The following is a 16,095-nucleotide window of genomic DNA, read 5'->3' as shown; positions in this document are numbered from 1 at the left end:
ATCTGTTCTGTTGCCCCTGCGTTACTATGCCATGCCTTCCCACCTGTGCTGGACCAACATGCCTGCCCCTGTGCCACTATGCCATGCCTGTCCCTGTTCTGCTGCCCAGTGCCGTAAAACGGCTCACCCTGCTCCTGCAAAAGTCCCGGCGGTATTAAATACTATTTCCCCTCCAAGTCGCCATGGATAGTGGTAAAAGATGTAATTCTGCTTCCAGCTATTGCTGGCGGCTGAATTGCACTGTTTTTATAGTAATTTGGGCTCCGTCTTTTGATGGCACTCAAATTACTTACTGAGCGCCACTATAGCTGCAATTCCTATTACGGCCTAAGGCGGCGCCCAAATCTCTGGTGCTGTTTTTACTGCACTCCACTCCCTCACCCCCCCCCCCCCCCCACCTGTATGGTAGTCAGGTATAGGTGCCTCCAGTATATGTAGACAGTAATAGGTGCAGCCAGTATAGGTAGCCAGGCGTAGGTGCCTCCAGTATATGTAGACAGTAATAGGTGCCCCAGTATAGGTAGCCAGGAATAGGTGCCCCCAGTAGAGATAGCTAGAAATAGGTGCAGCCAGAATAGGTGCCCCCAGTATAGATAGCTAGAAATAGGTGCAGCCAGTATAGGTAGCCAGGAATAGGTGCCCCCAGTATATATAGCTAGAAATAGGTGCCTCCAGTATATGTAGACAGTAATAGGTGCAGCCAGTATAGGTAGCCAGGAATAGGTGCCCCCAGTACAAGATTAGCTGCATGCTTGTTTCTGGTGTGATTCAAACACTGCAGCCAAATAGATCAGCAGGGCTGCCAAGCAACTGGTATTGTTTAAAAGGAAATCAATATGGCAGTCTCCATATTCTTCTCACTTCAGTTGTCCTTTAATTTTGTTATAAAAACTATCCTTCACAATTCTTTGGGTGACAGTCTGAAGTCCCCTGTATATTTATTTTGAATAGAGACCAAATGTGGCGAGTGCACTCAAATTAGGATAAACTTGTAATAACTTCAACATTGGTGGTGCATCAACCGGATATAATTGCATAGATTATTCATTGTTTTGGTAGAGAGGGGTACAGATTCCAGGAGCAGCTCACCATCACTTTAAAAGTTTCCATTTATTTCAACATCATTAAAAATGAAAAAACTTGGCACACTGTTTAAAAATATATACTTATCAGGCACATCAGAAGATCTAGAGGTGCAGAGGATGAGTCGACGGCCGTTTCGCCCCCACTTAGGGCTTTCTCGAGACCGAACACCCCCTTCCCGTGGAGAGTCAGGCTATGTACTGATGCGCCAGCCCAATTGCCCCCAGGTGCGAAATTGCGACACCCGCCCCCAAAATGTCTGCCATCCAATCCACGTGTCCCCATCCCTTCAAACACTATGGACTCACCTGTCTTGTATTAACAAAGGTGGCCTGGCCAATCAAAGTCGGGAGCGCGACGCCGCCAGCTCCAGTTCGCCTTGTAGCTGCTGCTTCCGTGTCAAGCCGGAAATCCCGGCAGCCCCCAGCGCTGGTGCGCATTGCGCTCCAGCAGCGTGTCTCACAGACTCATACGTATAGACGTACACTGAGTTGCCTCAGGATGTGTGGGAAGGGATACACTGCTGCCATCTAGTGGTGGATTTTAGAAAAACCACCCATAGATAGAAAAGGCTTGCAAAATAAAGGGGAATATGTGGCTTCTTTGGGACGGCATCAAAACATCTGGGGGAATATATGGCAATGATAGAGCTGGCGCCACCCACACAGCCCCCCTCCCCACAAGAGACATACACATACCAAAAACATTGGAACAACCCACAGTTTTTTTCACTGAATTACTGTTAAAAACAATCATAGTCATCAAGAAATCATTTGGTGAAACTCAACAGCTGAATAATTCATTAAGCACCTCATAACAATAAATCTATCAATCTGTAAGCAATATATCAGGTAGCCTCAAACCGTGACCAGTCTGGGAGTCTTCCCCCATCCAACTTATGTCACTTCTTATCATTGCACTACCCATTGCTTACTGCCATCACGGAAAAGGAGAGAGAGGAGGATATGTAACAACAGTGTGGGAAAAATTAGTGGATTTGACTGCTGTAGACTCAAAATAGGTAGACAACTCGGGTCAGATCGTACCGTACCCTTAGATCCACCATTATCATTGTACTACCTGCAATCAATTTACCACAAAAGTTCATAACATATATTCACCCTAATACACCAACATTTCCCTGCATATGGTTGTTGTCAAGATGAGACCTATTAGAATGGTCAAACCACTCGAAGTCTCAATTATCATTATACAACCTACCCCTAATTACAAAAACACTGCCATATCCAATTTGTCATTAAAGCCCATCGGCCCCTCTGTTTGCAATCTCATAATCCATCTACTTTCAATTTGGAGGAGCTGACGTTCCAAATCAACACCTCCTCTGACACTTGGTACTATCTTGTCGATCCCAAAAAACCTCAAGCAGTCCGCATCCGAGTTGTGCTGTTCCCTAACATGATTAATTAGTCTCTTGGCCCCCCTACCATTCCTGACCGACTTGTGATGCTCCGAGAACCTCTCCTTCATGGCCCTTGTAGTTTTTCCTACATAAATGAGGTTGCATGGACATATTACTGCATAGACAGTCATTTCAGTGGAGCAGTTAAAAAAATATCTACTTCTATACTCTTTACCCATATGTATGAAGCTATCCCCTCGTCTCACAAATTTGCAAAAAATACAATTGGTACAGGGGTACATGCCCACCACTTTGGACCTATTCAACCAAGTTCTCTCTTGTGGTGTGTGGAACTCACTCCTAACCAGATCATCCTTAATATTTTTACACCTTTTGAAGGAAATACAGGGTAGCTCCCCACATTTACCCTGCAATAAAGGGTCTGTTTGCAAGATACTCCAATTCTTCTTCACCGAGTTCGCTATCAAATCACCCAATGGTGAGTGTGAAAAATGCATGAAGAAACAGTTCCTTCTCTTTTTTATGCTCGGTTGTAGGAGTGATGATCTTTGCACTTCATGTACACAGTTCACAGCAGATCTCAATGTCTGTTCTTTATATCCTCTCTGTGCGAACCGGCCTCTGACTTCAGTGATTTGTCTGATTCCCTCCTGTTCCTCAGAGTTGTTGCGTTTCATCCGCAACATCTGACTATATGGCAGACTATTTTTCAACTTCTCCGGGTGGTAACTTTCACCATGTAGGACCATCTCAGAGGCAGTTTCTTTTCTGTATGTTCTTGTAGTGATCCTGTTATTCACTATCTCAATTCTTAAGTCTAGGAAGTCCAACTGGTGCCCACCCCACGTTGAAGTCAGGTGGAGGTTGACATCATTCTGGTTGAGTGTTGTAACCCAATTTTCAAAATCTGTCTGTTCCCCCTCCCAGATGATCAGAATATCATCAATATATCTGGCCCAGAGGCGGACCCGAGCGGCAACTCCTCCCCTCCCGGAAAAAACCTGATTCAACTCCCAGCGCCCCATGAAGAGGTTGGCAAACGTGGGGGCCACTGGGGTCCCCATCGCAGTGCCAACCTCCTGATGGTACCACTGGCCGTCAAAGAGGAAGGAGTTCCCGGTCAGGACCGCCCCAAGGCCAGCCATGATGAATCCGACCACTTCGGGGTTTTCTTGTAATGCTGGTAAAAAGGATCTCACTGCTGCTAGGCCATCCTCGTGACGAATCCTACTGTATAGAGAAGTTACATCCACACTTGCCAGTTGAAAACTATCTTCCCACTCTATTTCTTGCAACCTGTTCAATACATGTGTCGTATCAAGCAAAAAAGATGGTAGGGCCTCTACTAGCGGTCTTAATTTGTAATCTAAAAACTGCGAGAGATTCTCAAAGACCGATCCAATTGCTGAGCAAATTGGTCGGCCTGGTGGGCAGGTCATATTCTTATGCACCTTGGGTATACAGTACCATACTGGTTTCCTAGGGTGTGTGGGAATCAATTTATTGGCCGAGCTCCAGGTCATGGCCCCCTCCTCGACTGCTGTTCTTAGAATCTGTTTTAACGTATGGAGGTGCTTCTCAGTTGGGTCACCTTTCAATTTCCTATATGTGACCCCATCCTCCAACTGATTTTTGCATTCTTTTAAATACATCGACACCGGCCACAGCACGATGTTGCCCCCTTTATCAGAGGGTTTAACTAGTACTTCCCTTTGCTCTTTAAGCCATTTCAATGATGCCCTTTCCTCCCTCGTCAAATTTGGTTTCATTCTTGGATATATTAAAGCCTTTACGTCTTGTTTAACTCTATTGTAAAAGAGATCCAACACTGAACCTGGAGTAAGTTGTGGGTTGAATCTGGATCCTGATCCAATATATGATGGTACTTCCAGTCCCAGATGTGATGATACCATTCTCTCTGACCCCTCCATCTCACATACATCTCTTATCCAACCCTGCTCCTCACTGGTGAACTCTTCACTCAGGATCATAGGAATTGTAACCTCTTTAGCCGGTGCTGGTTCTTTATATAGTCCCAACTTTTTTTGTGATTCAAAGTATCTATAACATGCTATTTTACGAACATTTTTGAACAACTCCACCTCAAATTCCACTTCATCAAAATCTACTGTCGGACAGAAGTTGAGTCCTTTCCTAAGCAGGGACACACACGATTCGCTCAACGACAGTTTAGAAAGATTGATTATATCTAAACTCTGTTGTGTCGTCTCTGTGATCGTCTCAATTCCTTCTGATCCCAGGTTATTTGGTTCTTTTTCAAGATTCCCCTGCCACTTCCTTTGCCTGTTGGGCCTTCTGCGCCTCCTACTGCGCCTACTGGGTCTGCGTCTTCCAAAGGGAATTCCTCCTCTGAGCAAGAGCGATCGTCAGGGCTCGTGTTGGGGCTTCCAAACCAAGCCGACTGTGGAGAACTGTCTCCTGACTCCGGAATGGACCCCTTGGGGTTTTTTTTGGGATTCACCGGGTTTTTTGGATTCCTTGGGTTTTTAGGATTTTTAGGGTATTCCCTCGGGGGACGTCTAGGAGGAACTCTCGGGTTATGCCATTTACCTCCTCTCGGGCGATACCCTGAGTCATCCACATTCCGCCAATCAAAAGCCCGTTTCAACTGGTAATCCATTTTATCCCTCAGAAATTTATCATTTTTTTCCTTTTTGACTTGTTCTTGGATATTCACAAGTTGTTGTTTGAATCGCTCCAGACATTTAGTTAGATGTACTTCGTCTGCTTTTTCAATGATGGCTGCTTTAATGCTGGCAATCTCCCCCTCAATCTCCTCATAGTCCAATTGATTTTCTTCCAAAACCACCTCTTGGAATTTTAACGTGAATTCCTGCATTAGCGTTTCACATTTGATTCTTGATGACTGCCTGACCCTAGCTTGGGCCAGCCTCTTAATAATTCGTATGCCCCTTGGGGCCCTCTGCACCTCTATGTACTGTTTAAGGAAGACTATTGTCCAATATTTCCTTATTTCCTTTTCCAAAGCTCGCAACAACTTGCGTTCAAGGACAGGCACACTGAACGCTGTCCATAACACATCACACATCCACATAACATAACACGTCCCCTGTATATTGAATAGGATCGCACCGCTCCGTGCTACACTGTCACCAACAGCAGCCACGAAGTTGATATGTTCTCCCTGTGTCTGTGTGGGTTTCCTCCATGCACTCCAGTTTCCTCCCACATTCCGAAAACATACATATAGAGAAATGGACTTTCCCCTAAACTGGCAGTAGATTATGATGCACATATGATTATGGGGATTAGATTGTGAGCTCCTCTGAGGAACAGTTAATTGACAAAAATATATACTTATATAAATTTATACAGTGCTGTGGGAGATGTAGGTGCTATATAAATACTATATAATAATGATGCAGTACAAAGCCATGCAGTTGTCAGTCACTCCCCACTAAACCACATTTTTTCTGGCTTCTCATCTGACTCAGGCAAGGACACTCCATGCTCTGTTTTTGCGTTTTTCTCTGCGGTAAAAAATCGGACAGCTTTCCTGTTTCCCTCTCATACTGCGCATTTTTAATACTATTGTATGTTGCCTCAAAATGAAAAATCACTAATGAAAACAAAACATCGTGTGTGGAAAACACAATTGCAGCACTATGAAAAAAAAAAAGAAAAATGGCCACGATATCGCCTTGGAAAGTGGGCGCCCTGCCTAAAGAACATCCTTCCCAGATGGAGTTTTTTTGATTGATAACTCAATAAAAAATTAATTGACGAAGACCTCGTTTTTATTAAATTAGCTGAAGCTCAGAATCCGCAAAAGCTTGGGATCAAAAACAGATACTTATGTTAAAGAGAAACTCCGACCAAAAATTGAACTTTATCTTAATCAGTAGCTGATACCCCCTTTTACATGAGAAATCTATTCCTTTTCACAAACAGACCATCAAGGGGCGCTGTATGACTGATATTGTGGTGAAACCCCTCCCACAAGAAACTCCTCCCACAAGAAAAGTTCGAACTTTTGGCAGTTTCCTGTCTGTGAACCTTGCTGCATTGTGGGAAATAGCTGTTTACAGCTGTTTCCAACTGCCAAAAACCATGCAGCAGCTACATCACCTGCCAACAGTAAAATGTTCACTGGAGTTCCTCTTTAAGAGAGGGAAGCCTCAGGATCCTGTTGAGGCTTCCCTCACTTCTTTGTTGTCCCCCATTGTTAAGCGCAGCCTCCGTCCAAATTGGGGCCGCACAGCTCCTCTTTCTGAAGCGTGGCCGCGCATCAGCCACACATGCGCAGTAGCACGGAGCCCGGCTTACTGCACATGTGCAGGTGGGCTCACTCAGCTATGATCCAGGAAGAGGAGCTGCGCGATATGATTAGCGACTGCATTTTCGGGGGGGCCGTGCTCAGCACCGGGAGGCATCAGAGCAGGGAGGGAAGCCTCAATAGGATCCTCTCTTAAGCGATCTTGTACCCGAGCTTCGGCTTGGGTACACTTTAAGACAAGGAAGCCTCGGGACCCTTTTGTGGCTTCCCTCGCTACTCCATTTTCCCCCGTCACTGAGCGCGGCTCCCCTCCAGATTGGGGCTGTGCTCCTCCTGTGTCAAGTGTCATGAGCACGGACGGGCAGGAGCCAAATGATTCCGCCTGTGCATGCGCAGTAGCACGTGTATGAGCAGCTCCGGCTTACAGTGCATGCGCAGGCAGGCTTGCGTGGCCACGCTACAGGGGGGCATAAGAATGCAGAGGGAACCCACAATAGGAACCTGAGGCTTCCCTTTCTTTAGGTAAGTATCTAATTTTGTTCCTGAGCTTTAGCTTAACTCTTTTAGCTTAACTCTTTAAGTTCAGCATGCATTGTTTACATATGATAAATCATTCATGTTTACTCGATACCAATGCTTTGTCATACTCCATGCAGTACCAAGCTAATACAGCCTCACTTCTATAGCACTCCTCCTCACATGACTTTGCCCTGCCCTGCCCCTGCATTACTATTGGCTACATACTTACACTTTGTCTCTGTAAAGTCCCATTTCTCTAATTACCCTACTTTGTGCGAAACAGGTGGTTTCAGGGCTTGGTGCCTCTATAGCAGTAGTGCAAGGGTAATTTGGGGTTCCTGCAATTAACCCAGAATTACTTCTCCCTCCGAATTGCTACGACTTGGAGGAGGAATAGTATTTAGCGCCGCCAAGGATTTGAGCTGCAGCAGGGTGACCTGTCATTCGGCTCACCCTGTGCCCAGCTTACCGGCGGCGTATTAATACGTACGCTCCTCCATATCCCTCTCAGTTCAGGAGTCAGGCTCGGGACTGTGAAAGTGAGAATCTACCACTGCATCTGTGGCTCTCTAGTTCTGATAGATTCTACGCCGCAACTTTCCGCAGTTCCGAGCTGATCACTGATCGCTTAAGGACCAGCCAATGTTGCATGGGGGGGGGGGGGGGGGCATGTTTGGGGGGGTCAGGCAGCCAGATCCCTGGCAGGGCTAGCTGGGCATGGTGTCCATGGTGGCCCCCTGTAGCCAGCAGGCTTTACTCAAATCCCAGGCTCCAGCGATAAGCCGATGTTGACCCCTCCACTGTGGCCGGCATCCCCGCTCGTACTGAAGCTAAGTTCCGGGATGCCGCTTGATGACGTCACCAACACTTACGTCAGAGCGAGCGGGGATGCCAGCCAGAGTGAAGGGGAGCACCGATCGCCAGGGGAATGTCAGGAAGGTGAGTGCATCCTCTTCTTCTCCTCAGACCGCCGCAGCCCTAATGGTGATCACTTCGATCCACCGGCGATCGTATCGTAGTGATCACGTGATCAGTGAGGGGAGATGTCAGCTGTCATATGACCGCTTAATCTCCCCTCTCGGGTGCACACGATCGTGTCAGGAGCAGAAATGGCAGGCGCCGTAAATCCTACGCCGCATCAGGCTAGGACAGCCACAAGTGCGGTGTAGGAGGCTTTACATGCGGCGGTCCGCAGGAGGTTAAGCAGAACATTTTCGCAATATTCTAATGGTAGAAGATTTTGATATTTTTTTTTAATTTAGTGTTCTCATAAGCTGTACAGGAGGCTGTCTCCTGTGCGTGGATCAGGGGGAGGCCCTAGAGCTTCGCAGCCGCACTCGCATACATGCGGACTGCGCAGCGGCGGCCAGCTCTGGCGGCCATTTTACGCGAGGCACGAGAGCCCGACCCGGGCTGAGGGGTCGGGAGCGGCCTGTAACTGTCCTTGGATCCTTGAAAGACTTTAAAAACACCGCTGGTACAAAAATACTTTTCTTTATTGATAATATCACCAGGATAGGGAATCAGGAACAAAGATGATCACAGTTTTAGAATATTGGTGCGTATTGGAATTCTGAGCAGTTTCAAGTGGTAGAAACCGTAAGTGCGTAGAAAGCAGGGTAGAACTTGTAAGTGCGGTAGAACTAGGGTCAAACATACAAAAACAGTATTCAGTATAGACTCTAACATATAACTACTAACACTGTCATTAGCAGTATGAATACATATAAATCAAGATAGCTCACCTATTTTCGCCTCATAGGATCTTAAAGAGAATCTGTACTCTAAAATTCTTACAGTAAAAAGCATACCATTCTATTCATTATGTTCTCCTGGGTCCCTCTGTGCTGTTTCTGCCACTCCCTGCTGCAATCCTGGCTTGTAATTGCCAGTTTTATGCAGTGTTTACAAACAAAAGAGTAGCTCAGTGTGTGAGTCATACAAAGTGTGCAGGGGGTCTGGAGAGGGTGTGTATAGCGTCTATCCAATCACAAGCAGCACAGCACATTCCAGCCTGACTCCCTGAACCCGACAGAGCCAACAGAGGAGAGAAGATTAGATGATATAATAGAGATAATACTGCCACTGTGCAACTAGAAAAGGCTGCAGTTAGACAGAGCACATTAGAACAGGTATAGGAACTTATAGGATAGAAGAAATAAGGATGAAAATTTTGTTACAGAGTCTCTTTAAGGGCAGTTTCTCTGCTCTGTCTCTCTCATAAGCTCTGAAGATTCTGTCTCTAAAGCCCAATCTACACGATACGATTCTTTGTGCGATTCAATTACGTTTCTATTTACGATCCGATTAAATCCGACATGTCCGATTGGGATTCGATTTGATTCAATTCGCCATTGTTTTGCAATGGCAAATCGAATTAAATCCTGATCGGACATGTCGGATTTAATCGGGTCGTAAATAAAATCGTAATTGAATCGCACAAAGAATCGTATCGTGTAGATTGGGCTTTAGATGGCTGCTGGCATGTCTGGCTAGATTCTAGCAGATCTCAGAGCAAGGCTGGGTTCTGATTGGCCTAGACTGTCAGGTGACTGGAGTACTCAGATTAACCCTCCTGGCGGTTTGCAAAAAAATCGCCAGGGGGCAGCAAATCTTTTTTTTTAATTTTTTTTTTTTTTTCATGTAGCGAGACAAAGTCTCGCTACATGATAGCCGCTGCTCAGCGGCATCCCCCCAGCCCCTCCGGTCGCCGCCGGCGATCGGAGATCCGGAGATCCCGTTCAAAGAACGGGATCTCCCGGAGGGCTTCCCCCGTCGCCATGGCGACGGGGCGGGATGACGTCACCGACGTCATCGACGTCGTGACGTCAAAGGGGATTCCGATCCACCCCATAGAGCTGCCTGGCACTGATTGGCCAGGCAGTGCACGGGGTCTGGGGGGGGGGGGCGGCTGCGGCGCGACGGATAGCGGCGGATCGGCGGGTAGCGGCGGCGATCGGGCACTGCACGCAGCTAGCAAAGTGCTAGCTGCGTGCAGCAAAAAAAAAATTATGCAAATCGGCCCAGCGGGGCCTGAGCGGTGCCTTCCGGCGGCTTACCCCGAGCTCAGCTCGGGCTTACCGACAGGAAGGTTAACCATGTAATGTCCTGTGCTTAGCTAGCTATATTATAGCTGATGCGCAGGGCCGGCGCTACCATTAAGACAAAGGAGGCAGCTGCCCCAGGGCCCCAGAGCTTGTAGGGGCCCCCAGTGGCTACAAGAGGGAAAAAAATTTCAAAATCGGCCTTATAGTTTTTGAGAAAATCGATTTTAAAGTTTCAAAGGAAAAAAAACACATTTAAAAACCTGCCGACTTTAATGGTTAATAGCAAATCCACCTGAAATGCTAGAAACCCTAAATTTGCAGGGTATGTTAAGGAGATCATTAGGAATAAGAGGAAAAAACAATTTTTTAAAAAGACCTTATAGTTTTTGAGAAAATCTATTTTAAAGTTTCGAAGGAAAAAAGTATACTTTTAAATGCGGTAAATGTCACTTTTAGTAGCAAACCTAACGGTAGTGTAATTTTACATGCATCAAACGAAATCGCAATAAATTTCCTGACGGGGTTTCCAGGGGGTCGATACGCAGCCGCAGCGCTTTCGCCAGGGATCGCTATACAGCCGCAATATGGCTGTATGAAGATCCCTGGCATTTTTTCCTATTTTCCCAATTTTTTTTTTTTATGTTTAGAGTGTGGGAATTAAAAAAAAAAAAAAATTATGTGGGGTCCCCCCTCCTGAAACTTTTTAACCCCTTGTCCCCCATGCAGGCTGGGATAGCCAGAATGTGGAGCTCCGACCGATTGGGACTTCACTTGACTATACCAACTGCAAAAAGGTCCCCTAATGCCGACTTTTGTTCCGGGGTATATGTTGGGGGGGGGGGCAGGTTTATTTTGCCCTGGGGCCCCATTGTTGCTTAAACCGGCCCTGCTGATGCTGCAGGCTGTTACTCTGCACACAAATAAATTTTAACAGCAGGCTAACTTTTCTGCTTATCATACAACAGACCTATATAGGTATATATTGTTCTGTACAGAAAACTAGCACTAATTGCTATAAACTTCTCTTATATAAACAGTAACTATGAATTATGCTGTTCAAATGTTAGATTGGCTTGGGCAGGCAGCTACACGGCCCGGGGGGCGATTAAACATCGGGGCCCCGGCGGAACTACATGGAGGGCGCGGAAGATGTCCTCTGTGGAATCAGATTTTAAGCAGGTACTTAACTTTTTTTTTTTTTTTTTTTACCTCGTAAGCCCTTTAACTCCTGTCTTTAATAACGTTTCTAGAGTTATCACCATGGTGATGAGGCATGTAGTATTCAGGAAACAATTTACCTCAGGCACACCTAAAGTTAACTCTTTTGTCTTTAAGTTAAGGTGAGAACTCTAACGTTAACGCTTCAATCCTTAAGGCTAATTTCACACCAGGACGTTGCGTTAGAGGGGGCGTTAAGGTCGCATAACGTCCCCCTAACGGAACGCCTGGTGGTGCTAGACCTGGACGTCAGAGTGAGCCGCGTTGTGCAGCTCACTCTGGCGTCAGTGATGCCGTGATGCGCACTCTTGTGCGCATGCGGCATCACGTGGTCCCGCTGGCCAATCGCCGCACAGAGCGGCTGCTCCAGGAAGTAAACACTGCACGTCATAACGTGCAGTGCATATTATTTAGCCATGTGCCTGGCCGCTCTCCGCTCCTCCCCAACATTACTGAGCATGTGCAAGCAGTCTAACGCGGCTCAGCTGCGTCCAAAGTACTGCATGCAGTACGTTGTCTTGTGACGCAGCGTTACAATGTAACGCAACGTCCGCACTGTGAACAGCCCCATTGATTTTTCATTACTGTGCGGTGGGCTGCGTTACAGGCTGCTCTAACGTGCGCCTGTAACGTCCCACTGTGAAAGCAGCCTAAAATAACTCCAGAATTCTAAACTTAAAGACAGGGGCAATTACATTTTTCTCCTGAGTTTTCTCCTGGGGGATATTTTTTAATTTGTCAATAAAATGCATTTTAAGCCAACAGAAAGCATGAAACGGCTCAAAATAATGTTGATAGTCCTTTTTTATTTACTTTTGGGTACTTTTTTAGTTGAAAAGTGCTGAAAAGTTATTTTAATTTGAAGATGAAAAATTATCTCCTGGGAGGAAACTCCGGTGAAAAAGTGAATTGCATATGGCCCCGGCTGTGAATTAACTGTGTGTGAAAATAACTACAGAGAAGGTAACTTAAAGAGACTCCGTAACAAAAATTGCATCCTGTTTTTTATCATCCTACAAGTTCCAAAAGCTATTCTAATGTGTTCTGGCTTACTGCAGCACTTTCTGCTATCACAGTCTCTGTAATAAATCAATGTATCTTTCCCCTGTCAGACTTGTCCGCCTGTGTCTGGAAGGCTGCCAAGTTCTTCAGTGTTGTGGTTCTGCTATGAACTCCCCCTTTCAGGCCCCTCTATGCACACTGCCTGTGTATTATTTAGGATTAGGGCAGCTTCTCTCTTCTCTCTTATCTTTTACAAGCTGGATAAATCGTCCTCTGAGCTGGCTGGGCTTCCACATACTGAGGAATTACAAACAAGGGCAAAGCTGTTTGCAGGAAGAAACAAGCAGCCTGAAACTTCAGTGCATGAGAGATGAGAAACACACAAATGATCTCTTGAGATTCCAAAGGAAGGGTGTATACAGCCTGCTTGTGTATGGATGTATTTTCTAAATGTGGACATACTGTACATCAACCTACTTCCTGTTTTGGTGGCCATTTTGTTTGTTTATAAACAAACTTTTTAAAACTGTTTTTAACCACTTTTAATGCGGCGAGGAGCGGCGAAATTGTGACAGAGGGTAATAGGAGATGTCCCCTAACGCACTGGTATGTTTACTTTTGAGCGATTTTAACAATACAGATTCTCTTTAAGGACTGAAGTGATAATATAACTCTCGCACTGTACAAACATATCTCTACACCTTAATAAGGCAAGGTTGATGTGTTGTAAGTTTTCTCTTGCCTTATTATCTCCAGCATGATCTTAGTGAATTGAGGCCATTGTCGCTAATCATATCAGCCACGCACCTTCTCTTCCTTCAGCGAGGCCACGCAAGCACGCATGCGCAGTAAGCCAGATCCTATTGAGGCTTCCCTCAGTGGTGTGATGTCCCCTGTCGCTAAGCGTCGCCCCCCTCCACACCGGGGCCGCACCTCTCTGTGAAATTAAACTTAAACTTACTTTGTTGTTGGGATAATTTTCTAACAGCAATGCTGATATTAGACAACACATCACAACTATATTTTTGTTTTGCTTTTTTCTTCTTCTAGGTTATTTGACTGGTACGGAAATACTGTATGCTACCGTTTCAAGAAGTCATTGTCTTATCACAATGAATGTACTGACTTCATTTGAAGATGGAGTCTCTTATGATTGGCATGAGGAAAAGTTGTGGTAAACCTTTGGAACACAAGGTACTTTTTGTAATTAGTGAAGGCAAAAAATATTTCACGTTATTTGTTTCGACAATTAAGGCATCCAATGAAGATCCTGCTATTGAATATGTAAGGATTGGCAGGTAGCCAGCCTCCAGCTGATGTCATTCCTTTGTCACATGATGCATTTTACTGAATTTTAGAAACGCCAGACCATTTTGTAAAGAATCTTGCAGTTAACTGTGTTCGTCCAATTTTGTGAGAAAGCAACGTTTGCCATTAACATGCATGCATTAAAGAAAGGCACATTTTTTTATGTAGCTGACATGGATGATGATGATGATGCTGGTCTTCTTGATTTCATTGGGTAAGTGCACAGTTTACTACGTATATCTATGTAGTTGCTGATATTTATATCTTAATGTCATTGCCAATACACTACTCTAAAAAGTGAATGTATCCCAAGTGATTCTTCCTAGATTTTAAAACTAAACGAGATCAGCAGATTTTTCAAAGTCGTCTTTAACTTTCCACCCACCAGGGCTGCCAATTCCCGGAAGCCTTTTGTAAAGTCCCTACTTCTGCTTCCTTCAGCTATTTGAGGCTTTTGTTGGAGACCACTCGCATATTCAGAATGACAGAAAGCCATTTTTTATACAAGTGACTTCTGGTAGCTAAAGGTAGTGGGAATGTATTATAATCAAAAAAAAATCACTGACTTTTTGACTGCAAAAAGAGTGGGGGTAACCCCATCTACGAGTCAAAAAGATTAAAGAACCGAGAGCCCAATATTGTGTACTATGTTACAATGAGAAATAATAATACATATTAATGAATTAGGAGTGATACTCACAAACAAGGGTTACCCCAAGGTAACTATTAATTAGGCAGGTAGGAGACATAAACCTGTCCCCACTCAGGATTAAGAAGTCACTTTCTGTAGTAGATCTATGAGTCAGCCTGCAGTCTACATTGCCTAATGTTACACCTCCAATGAGACCATCTTTAAAAAAAATCAAATATTCCATCAAAAATAAAAAATCCATGTAAGTGTTACAAAAATTAAAAAATCATATTAGGGTTAAGGCATAGAATCCGTACATCCCTTGGGTAGACCTAGCAAACCCATATCAATTAAAATGGTGCAGACCTAAGAGGAAATGGGCCCATATGCAATTTACTTTTTCTTCTGATTTTTATCCTAGGTGATATTTCACGCCTTATCAATAGAGTTGGGCCGAACCTCCGATTTTAAGTTCGCGAACTTTCGCAAAAGGTTCGGTTCGCGAAAAAGTTCGCGAACCGCAATAGACTTCAATGGGGAGGCGAACTTTCAAAGTTTAAAAGTTTCTATCAGCTGGAAAAATGATAGAAAACATGTTTCAAAAGCTCTAATACCTGGAGCCACACCTAATTGAGTGAAATACACATCTCTGCTGGAGGACCCACCCCCCCTCCTCCAAGCAAGGTCCTTTATACCATTTGCCTATCTACACTAATTAGTTATGGGACAGCTGCTACACACTCTGCTAGGAAGATTTTAATCTCCCTCCTCCCACCTCCCCTTCAACCTATTCCCTCCTCCCTCCTACCGGAGGGAGGAGGGTCTCTTCTGGCAGGGAATTATACTACTTTAAAAGCCAGTATACATCATACCATAGCTGGGAATCGAACCCAGATCTCACTGTGTAGTGGACACGTCACCCTAAGCACTGTACCACTACAGTAGTAAGTGAAGCTAGCCGAAAATGTACCATTAATGCTCAATGCAATAGAACCATTAGGTTGCTTAAAGGAGAACTGTAGTGAGAGGTATATGGAGGCTGCCATATTGATTTCCTTTTAAGCTATACCAGTTGCCTGGCAGCCCTGCTGATCTATTTGGCTGCAGTAATAATAATAATAATAATAATAATCCAAACATTTGTATAGCGCTTTTCTCCTGTCAGACTCAAAGCACTCAAGAGCTGCAGCCACAGGGATGTGCTCAAGAGGCCACCCTGCATTGTTAGGGAGTCTTGCCTTGAACTCCTTACTGAATAGGTACTTGACCTAGCCAGGATTTGAACCCTGGTCTCCCATGTCAAAGGCAGAGGCCTTAACCAGTACACTATCCAGCCACTGTAGTGTGAATCCCACCAGAAACAAGCATGCAGCTAATCTTGTCAGATCTTACAAAAATGTCAAACTGTTGTTTGTTCAGGGTCTAGGGCTAAAAGTATTGGAGGCAGAGGATCTGCAGGATAGCCAGGTAACTGGTATTGCTTAAAAGGAAATCAATATGGTAGCCTCCATATACCTTTCACTACAGTTCTCCTTTAAAGGGAACCTTAACTGAGAGTGATATGGCTGTTTCCTGTAAACAATACCAGTTGCCTGGCAGTCCAGCTGATCTTTGTGACTGCAATAGTGGCTGAATCACACCCTGA

The 16,095-nt window shown here is 45.1% G+C and overlaps 1 protein-coding gene across 3 annotated transcripts in view; it reads left to right on the top strand.

Annotated features, from left to right (window-relative positions):
* BICRAL (BICRA like chromatin remodeling complex associated protein) overlaps positions 1-16,095 on the top strand; it is a 79,663-nt gene that overhangs the window by 9,234 nt on the left and 54,334 nt on the right. For all 3 annotated transcript variants that reach the window (XM_068232970.1, XM_068232969.1, XM_068232968.1), the window contains exons 2-3: positions 13,562-13,705; positions 13,988-14,033. In XM_068232970.1, coding sequence (XP_068089071.1) covers positions 13,993-14,033 — 41 coding nt within the window. In that variant the 5' untranslated portion in view covers positions 13,562-13,705; positions 13,988-13,992. The remainder of the gene's footprint in view (positions 1-13,561; positions 13,706-13,987; positions 14,034-16,095) is intronic.

The sequence above is a fragment of the Hyperolius riggenbachi genome, chromosome 4 (genome assembly GCF_040937935.1).
Source record: "Hyperolius riggenbachi isolate aHypRig1 chromosome 4, aHypRig1.pri, whole genome shotgun sequence".
In the NCBI taxonomy this organism is placed as follows: Eukaryota; Metazoa; Chordata; class Amphibia; order Anura; family Hyperoliidae; genus Hyperolius; species Hyperolius riggenbachi.
The sequence above is the reverse complement of the archived record's forward strand: the minus strand, read 5'-3'. Positions and strand labels throughout refer to the sequence as shown.